At 40.7% G+C, this 9,450-nt stretch overlaps 1 protein-coding gene across 3 annotated transcripts in view; it reads left to right on the forward strand.

Moving 5' to 3' along the window:
- Positions 1–9,450, forward strand: part of TEK (TEK receptor tyrosine kinase) — a 102,527-nt gene that overhangs the window by 81,350 nt on the left and 11,727 nt on the right. For 2 of the 3 annotated variants that reach the window (XM_007108993.3, XM_028494035.1), the window contains 3 exons: positions 3,247–3,401; positions 4,923–5,133; positions 7,577–7,687. In XM_007108993.3, coding sequence (XP_007109055.1) covers positions 3,247–3,401; positions 4,923–5,133; positions 7,577–7,687 — 477 coding nt within the window. The remainder of the gene's footprint in view (positions 1–3,246; positions 3,402–4,922; positions 5,134–7,576; positions 7,688–9,450) is intronic. The other variant, XM_007108994.2, reaches the window with a different exon arrangement.

Here is a 9,450-nt window from a genome sequence, read left to right on the forward strand (position 1 = left end):
TTTGCTATTGTTTCCTTCATTTCTTTTTCATTTCTTTCTGATCTGATCTTAATGATTTCTTTTCCTCTGCTAACTTTGAGGATTTTTTGTTCTTCTTTCTCTCATTGCTTTAGTTGTAAGCTTGGTTGTTTATTTGAGATTTTTTTTGTTTCTTCAGGTAGTATTGTATTGCTATAAACTTCCCTGTTAGAACTGCTTTTGCTGCATCCCATAGGTTTTGGGTGATCGTGTTTTCATTGTCATTTGTTTCTAGGTATTTTTTGATTTCCTCTTCGATTTCTTCAGTGATGTCTTGGTTATTTAGTAGCGTACTGTTTAGCCTCCATATGTTTGTATTTTTTACAGTGTTTTTCCTCTAATTGATATCTAGTCTCATAGCGTTGTGGTCAGAAAAGATATTTGATACAATTTCAATTTTCTTAAATTTACCAAGGCTCGATTTGTGACCCAAGATATGATCTATCCTGGAGAATGTTCCATGAGCCCTTGAAAAGAAAGTGTATTCTGTTTGTTTTAGATGGAATCTCTTATAAATATCAATTAAGTCCAACTTGTCTAATGTGTTATTTAAAGCTTGTGTTTCCTTATCTGTTTTCATTTTGGATGACCTGTCCATTGGTGAAAGTGGGGTGTTAAAGTCCCCTGCTATTATGGTGTGACTGTCCATTTCCGCTTTTATGGCTGTTAGCATTTGCCTTATGTATTGAGGTGCTCCTATGTTGGATGCATAAATATTTACAATTGTTATATCTTCTTCTTGGATTGATCCCTTGATCATTATGTAGTGTCCTTCTTTGTCTCTTGTAATAGACTTTATTTTAAAGTCTATTTTGTCTGATAAGAGAATTGCTACTCCAGCTTTCTTTTGATTTCCATTTGCATGGAATTCCTTTGGTTGGAGCATTTAATCCATTTACATTTAAGGTAATTATCGATATGTATGTTCCTATTGCCGTTTTCTTAATTGTTTTGAGTTTGTTTTTGTAGGTCTTTCCTTCTCTTGTATTTCCTGCCTAGAGAAGTTGCTTTAGCATTTGTTGCAAAGCTGGTTGGCTGGTGCTGAATTCTCTTAGCTTTTGCTTGTCTCTAAAGGTTTTAATTTCTCCGTCGAATCTGAATGAGATCCTTGCTGGGTAGAGTAATCTTGGTTGTAGGTTTTTCACTTTCATCACTTAAATATGCCTTGCCACTCCCTGCTGGCCTGCAGAGTTTCTGCTGAAAGTTCAGCTGTTAACCTTATGGGGATTCCCTCGTATGTTATTTGTTGCTTTTCCCTTGCTGCTTTTAATAATTTTTCTTTGTATTTAATTTTTGAGAGTTTGATTAATATGTGTCTTGGTATGTTTCTCCTTGGATTTATCCTGTATGGGACTCTCTGCACTTCCTGGACTTATTTCCTTTCTCATGTTAGGGAAGTTTTCAACTGTAATCTTTTCAAATATTTTCTCAGACCCTTTCTTTTTCTCTTCTTCTTCTGGGACCCCTATATTTCGAATGTTGGTGCATTTAATATTGTCCCAGAGTTCTCTGAGACTGTCCTCAATTCTTTTCATTCTTTTTTCTTTATTCTGCTCTATGGTAGTTATTTCCACTATTTTATCTTCCAGGTCACTTATCCGTTCTCCTGCCTCAGTTATTCTGCTATTGATTCCTTCTAGAGTATTTTTAATTTCACTTATTGTGTTGTTCAGCATTGTTTCTTTGCCCTTTAGTTCTTATAGGTCCTTGTTAAACGTTTCTTGTATTTTCTCCATTCTATTTCCAAGATTTTGGATCATCTTTACTATCATTACTCTGACTTCTTTTTCAGGTAGACTGCTTATTTCCTCTTCATTTGTTTGGTATGTTGGGTTTTTACCTTGCTCCTACATCTGCTGCATATTTCTCTGTCTTCTCATTTTGCTTAACTTACTGTGTTTGGGGTCTCCTCTTCACAGGCTGCAGGTTCGTAGTTCCCATTTTTGGGGGTGTCTTCCCCCAGTGGGTGAGGTTGGGTCAGTGGCTTGTGCAGGCTTCCTGGTGTAGGGGACTGGTGCCTGTGTTCTGGTGGATGAGGCTGGATCTTGTCTTTCTGTTGGGCAGGGCCACGTCCAGCAGTGTGTTTTGTGGTGTCTGTGAACTGAGTATGATTTTAGGCAGCTTCTCTGCTAATGGGCTGTGTTGTGTTCCTGTCTTGCTAGTTGTTTGGCATGGGGCATCCAGCACTGGAGCTTGCTGGCTGTTGGGTGGAGCTGGGTCTTAGTGTTGAGAGGGAGATCTCTGGGAGAGCTCTTGCCAATTGATATTATGTGGGGCCAGGCGGTCTCTGGTGGTCCAATGTCCTGAACTCGGCTCTCCCACCTCAGAGGCTCAGGCCTGACACCAGGCCAGAGCACCAAGACCCTGTCAGCCACGTGGCCAGGTATGGGGGGGATTTTCTTGCCTTTTGGGAAGTCTGAGGTCTTCTGCCAGCGTCCAATAGGTGTTCTGTAGGAGTTGTTCCACACGTAGATGTCTTTTTGATGTATTTGTGGGGAGGAAGGTGATCTCTATGTCTTACTCCTCCACCATCTTGAAGGTCCCCCTGCAAGAGGAGCCTCCACTGAAGAAGCCAACCTCCACGATAGCTAGAGGTGCAGAGGCTTTTTTTTCAGAGGTTTTGCAGCTTTTTTTTTTTTTTCTCCTTTGTGCTTCGTCTAGTTTCAGTTGTTCACAGGGTGCTTCATGCAGAGGCCTTGCATCCGGCACTTCAGATCAGAGTGCGTAGTAAGAAAATCTCCATCAGCTCTTTAAAACAAGAAAAAAGCCAAAGCAAAATATCTTACAGACGCTATGCTCTTTAGAGTTGCAGAGCTTTAAAGCTTTTCTAGGTGGTTAAATTGTGCAGGGAGGTTTAGTCACTTACCCAAAGTCATAGATCTAGTTAGTCATTCTCACTATTACTCGATAATATTCATCTGCTTGGGCCTGTACTTGGAAGTGAAAGTTGAACAAAGGACAACGATTAGTGATTAGCATGTTGCCATTTAAAAGGGCCTTTTGCACATTTCTTTGAACTTATAACAGCCCTGTGCGTCAGACTCATCTCCATTGAGTTCCAGAAAATAAATGAGTAGCCCAAGGTCACCTAGCAGGGCTCAGGCTGGGCTCAGGCTGCCATTACTTTCCCATTACACTCCCATTACACTGTGACTTCTCCTGCAGATGGTCTTAGCCTCTCTCTCTACCTAGACTAACGTGCTCCTTCTCCTGTGTTCTCTGGCACAGCCCCAGCAGACCTCGGAGGCGGGAAGATGCTGCTGATCGCCATCCTTGGCTCAGCGGGAATGACCTGCCTGACGGTGCTGTTGGCCTTTCTGATCATGTTGCAGTTGAAGAGGGCAAACGTCCAAAGAAGAATGGCCCAAGCCTTCCAAAATGTAGTATGTCTCATCTTCCTAATAGTAATAAAAGTGCAAGTCCACATATATGCAGAACCTTCATTTTAAAGATGTGGGTCAAGAATTTTACCTGTAAAGCAAATATTTCCCTTAGGCAAGATTCTTCTTTTCTTTGTCTTCCATTATGAAATGGGAGATAAATAGCATGACTATATAATTTCTCGTCCAAATCAGAACAATTCTAAAAGTGAAAAGGTTGCTCTTAATAAGTATGCAGGAAACCAAGCCTAAAGCAGGACTACTGCCCCATCAGAAAGAGAATACAGTCAAACTAGTAATAAGTCACGAGCGAGGGTGATCTTGTAATATAAAGAACTGAACATTTTTGGTAATGAAGGGCATAAGGGTAACCAGACCTCAGAGTGATAGGTAATGAAGATTTGCACTAGACCAGTTTTCTCCACGTTTCCCTGTTTCCAGTTTCCATTTTGTACTTCTAATATCTCTTTCAATTCTATTATCCCTCCTATATGTATGGATTACATATATGTGTGTATCTCCATTCCTGTGTACCCTTCGGTCTGCAGCCATAGTTCATGGTGCTTGGCACGGCCTCTTTCTTTCATTTAGGAATTTTGACCAGTAAAAAGTTTAGAAGGTCATACTTTACCTACAGGCACCCCATTTGAGTCCTTTGCTATACTACAGCCTGAACATTTCTCTAGTTTGTGGTTTCAAGCTCTGTAAAATTAATCTGTACCCAACTTTATTGATTCTGTATATGAAACATTGAGTACAATTACATATTCCAAATGAGGTATACCTTCCTGTACATGAATCCCTGAGATTCCCTTCAGTACAGAACAAGGGAAGCTCTGTAATCCAAATCCTTGCCAGAGCTGGCTCAACCCTGTAGAGGAAGGACCAGCAAGGGGGTAGAGAGTGCTAGAGCGCATCATGGTACTGATGCTTTGTCCTGATACCATCAGCAGCCACTGAAACTCAGGAGAAAAGGAGACACCCTGTTGGGTTTTTCTCTAAGCATCAGTCATCTTAGGGCCAGTGTCTGTGCCAGAGTGGGCTTGAGAGATTCTGAGCTTTAGGACAAGTTGGAGAGAGTGAGTAAGAGCCAAGAATAGACCAAGATGACGCTAGGAAACAAAGCTCACACAGAGGTGTGTCCTGTGACTGACCCAGATAGATCTCTGAGTTCTTTTCCAGATCAGAACTCAACACCTGCTCATTCCACAGCAGAGTAGAAACTCAAGTGTGACTAACCCAGGGATATGCTATTTTGTGGCATACATGCTGTTATCCTCCCCTCCCTCGCCTCTGCAGACATAACTAATTGATTGTGGCGTGCTTTGCCACTGAGGCCTGTGATCGTGCCCATGCAGCTCTATAGGCAGCCACTTCATCTGAGTGGGCCTGTTCAATGAACCCTATTTCCATTCTAGAATTGGATACAGTATTTCTTTTTTCACCCAGTGTGGGTACAAATCAGGAGGTATTATGTACCTTAAAATTATGAAAAATCCTGACACAAAACTATTATTTTTCTAGCGGGAAGAACCAGCTGTGCAATTCAACTCAGGAACTCTGGCCCTGAACAGGAAGGCCAAAAACAACCCAGATCCTACAATTTATCCAGTGCTTGACTGGAATGACATCAAATTTCAAGATGTGATTGGGGAGGGTAATTTTGGCCAGGTTCTGAAAGCTCGCATCAAGAAGGATGGGTTACGGATGGACGCTGCCATCAAGAGAATGAAAGGTCAGTGCTTGGACTGCTCGAGTCAGCATTTTACTAGGGTGGGGGGACAGCTTGACTTCCTGCTGAATCTTTCCTCTAAGGTCTTACAGTCTTTAAACAAAAAATTGGCGTGGTGTCAGATAGAGCTGTTATGTGCAACTGAAGGTGATGTTTCCTTTGAGGCTCAGGATGTAAACATGAAGGCATAAGCTATTTAGATACCACTGTCTTGATTCCTTGGGATGTGAGAATACAGATTCTCTGTCATACCCTGCTGACTCTGGGGGAGCATTATTTTTCTTAATCCAGTGGTTCTCAAAATTGAGCATGCCTCCGAATCACCTGGAAGGCTTGTTAAAAAACCAGATTCTTCAGCTCCACCCCACAGTTTCTGATACAGTAAGTCCGGTGCAGGGCCAGAGAACTTGGATTTCTAATTAGTTCCCATGTGATGCTGATTCTGAGGCTTGGGAGACCACAGTTGGCAAACCACTATCTTCATGGATTATCTGCATCAACATTCTTAGAAATGTTGTTAGAAATGCATCTACTTGGGTTTCTCCCCCTCATGGTTCTACTGTATTCTAATTTCTGGGATGGCGCATGAAAAATCTGTGCTTTTAAGCTTGCTCAGTGGCTCTTCTGTACACTCAAGTTTGAAAACTTTTGATGTATGGTCACAGGAACTAGATCTTTTCCAGGTGTGTTCAAGACTGCTTGGGGGAAGAAAAAAAAAAAAAAAAAAAGCTGCTTGGGGCCTATCCATTTAATCAGATCTTCTGAGAAAGCAGAATGACTTGTTCCCTGGCAATACTAGCTGTCTTCTCTTCCGGGTGAAATGGCAGTTTAGAAATGACTTGATTGCCAAGCTGCACTGTTGCTTTTACAGCACACAGGCTTGAAAAGTGGCGTATTAGAGCCAGCAATGTAATTACTAGTTTCATTGGGCAGCTCCATAGTAAGGACTCTCTGAGGTTGCTGATGGGTTTTCCTTCTTTTTGACTGCAATATTAAGCCTAAGATGACAATTAACCCTAAATCTTTTTAAATCATCACTGTTTTCCACATTGCTAGAAAACACTATGTCAGAAAATGAACCAAACAAAATAAACAGTATTATTTATGCTTAGAGACAGTAATGTTTCAAACCACACACACACACACACACACACACACACACACACCTTACTTAGCATCCAGAAATCCCTTTTTCATTTTGCTACTTTAGTTACAGGGAGCTTTAGGAAGCACACACACACACACACACCTTGCTTAGCATCCAGAAATCCCTTTTTCATTTTGCTACTTTAGTTACAGGGAGCTTTAGGAAGCAGTAAAAATAGTGAGAGGAGAGAGGGTGTAGAACTTTGTAGCATCAGTTTTTATTGGCATCTGACCTGAGCTGATTGTCTATCTCATGCCCATGTGAAGAGGTAGAATAGCTTAACAGGACACGAGGGCAGACAATTTTTGCAGGAAAAGTCATGCATGCAAAGAGGGCAGCTACTGACAACCATATTATAAAGAGCTTTGTTTTTTAAATGCTCCCAAGGTATTGACCCTCAAGTCCCTGTGGTATAAACAGGGTCCTCGACTTGGAATTGCCTACTCGTCAGCCTTGTGGGTACCCTTAGCCCATATGAAACATTCCCATAATTTCCAAGCATGTTCAGGCATGCACATGGCTACCAGCTCCCTTCTCACCCTCTCCCCCAATGTTATTTCTTCAAAAAGCCGTAATAGCATACTGTCACCGACTCAAGGCTGATCAGCCAGTTGTGCATCAGCCAAACAGCTTTCTCTTCAGCCTGACTGGTGGTTCTCCCTCTGATCAAAGTGCTAGCGGACAGATGGAATGAAAGGAACAGAAAGAAATGCAACTGCTTCCTGACTACCAAGCAACTTCTATGAAAATGTCACTGAGATTTGAGTTTTTTCAGTAGGACTGGTTTATGAAAAAAGTAAAGTTATTATAATCAAGCAAGGTGTGTACACACTACTGGTGATGTTTCACTACAACTTTGTTTTTATCCCTGAGCATATTTGTCTCTGGACGGTAGAGTTAGCTGGGAGAGCCAGAGTCTAAGAATGGACGCAGCTCCATCTCGACCAAATCATTTCCCTGGGTATTTGAGAGCTTCAACAGGAAAACTTCAGAGCAGTGGTTCTCAAGCAGGGGTGATTTTGCCCCCAGGGGGGACATTTGGTGATTTCTGGATACATTTTCAGCTGGGCTACTGGTATCTAGTGGGTCAGGTCAGAGGTGCAGCTAAACATCCTACTTTGTACAGGACAGCCCCCAACAATAAAGAAGCATCTGCATTATAGTCATCTCTGATTTCTGTACAGTTTTCCAGACCTAATGGTGGCTGAGTGTACCTGAAGGTTCTGGGGAGCAGAGGGGGACAGTTGTTTCTCAAGAGGTGTAACAGAAAGGGATCACTACTCTTTACTTTTTTCCCAGAATATGCGTCCAAAGATGACCACAGGGACTTCGCTGGGGAACTGGAGGTGCTTTGTAAACTTGGACACCACCCAAACATCATCAATCTCTTGGGAGCGTGTGAACATCGTGGTAAGATGCTCTTTTCCTGTCTTTCCTGCCAGATTTTTTTTTTTTTAAACAGGCACATTCCATATTGAAATTAGGTAAGACAGTCATCTAAGATTGTTATCTATTTTTTTTTAAGTTGCAGTTTCAGTCTGAATGTCTGGTCCCATTAATAGGTCGTGCTGAGATTTAGTATCTTTTTGAAGGTAGATCCCAAGGCTGAATCTTTTGGCCTCTGATGTGGTTCAGCTATTACTGCCCCAAAATAGCCACGGCTCCTACATGCCTCCACCTTTGCTAATCCAGAGGTTTTCTCAGCTACTACTAAGTGGATTGAGGCAGCCCTCAGCACCAGGAAGAGTGAAGTAGATTGGTTCTTGTTAGTTGCCTACCTTTTCATTTTCCCTCCAAATCCAAGGAACTGATATTCTGAATGTTAAATCTGTGAATGCCATTAATCTACTGTAATGTGAAAGCACTGGTGATGCTTAGGTTAAAATAATAATAATAAGCTTATATCTAATAGTATCAATACTTTGTTTTTATCCAAAACAATGTCCTGTACAATAACACTGAAGTTTTACAACTATCCTCTGTCACACATACTCTTAAGTCCAACTTATATTATTAATTCAAGTATTTATTGAGTATTTCCTATTGTAATGCTTGTAATTAGCTGTGAATGAGTAGGTAACAAGAAATCTTTCATAGCTTCACCTCTGCTTGCTACCTGGGTTTGTAGGTCTAAATCTATGCTTAATTTAATCTTAATTTCTCGTGGAAAAATTTGCTCCAACATAAAAGCTCCACACAGTAATTATTTACAAACTTGACAACCCCTTGTTGACTTTGCATCACAAATACCAACAATGGAAAAGAGACTACTTCCTTTTCCTCAATTTATTAAACTAAAAATACTGGTACTTCAAACAATATATTATTCTGTGATCCAATAAGGGTGTAATTCTGAAAGCCAGATCATGTCTCTTAGATTAAATAATGAAGTAATGACATTTATTTTGGAGCTATTTCCTGAGAACAGTAATCAGCATGGGACAGCAGTAAATGAAAGTTAAAAAAAAAAAAAGAAAAAAAGAAACCGACAACAACAGAAGAATATATATCTTTTAAAATTTTGCTCTCTCGTCATATTATTGGTTGGCTCTTAAAATTTATAATTCAGTAAAGAAGTGAGAAAGCACATTCACACCAGAATTGAAGTATATCTTTCCTTATAGTACAATAGGATTCAGTGCTAGATTTTTTGTTTTTTGAGAATTTCACTTTCTTAGAATATCTCTGAAGTTTAAATTCATTCAACATTAAAAAAAAAAACCAAATAATTCACCTTTATAAGACAGTAAAACCACTTTACTTTTCATTGGTTCCAAAGATCAATGTTTTTATCAAAGCAGCTTACATTTTATTAAAAAGGAAAAAGGAGAAAGCAATTTGGAATAAAAATAAGACACTGTACCATAGTTTCCTCTAGGAACTCTTTTGTTTTATTTTTTTCCTAAAAGGTTGAGTTTTCTGGTTTCTGTAAGCAAAAATGCAATCCCTGACACTAGACTCTGCTGACTAGTGACCTACTCAGCAATATGGTGACTTATTCCAGATTTTAGGGAGAAGCAGAATGCAGGAGAGAGAGAAAGTTACCTGGTGTGGGTCCTTCTGCTATGGATATTTAATCATTGTTTGTTTTTTTTGTGGTACGCGGGCCTCTCACTGTCGCGGCCTCTCCCGTTGCGGAGCACAGGCTCCAGACGCGCAGGCCCAGCGGCCAT

Source organism: Physeter macrocephalus, chromosome 9, assembly GCF_002837175.3.
Source record: "Physeter macrocephalus isolate SW-GA chromosome 9, ASM283717v5, whole genome shotgun sequence".
Taxonomy (NCBI): Eukaryota; Metazoa; Chordata; class Mammalia; order Artiodactyla; family Physeteridae; genus Physeter; species Physeter macrocephalus.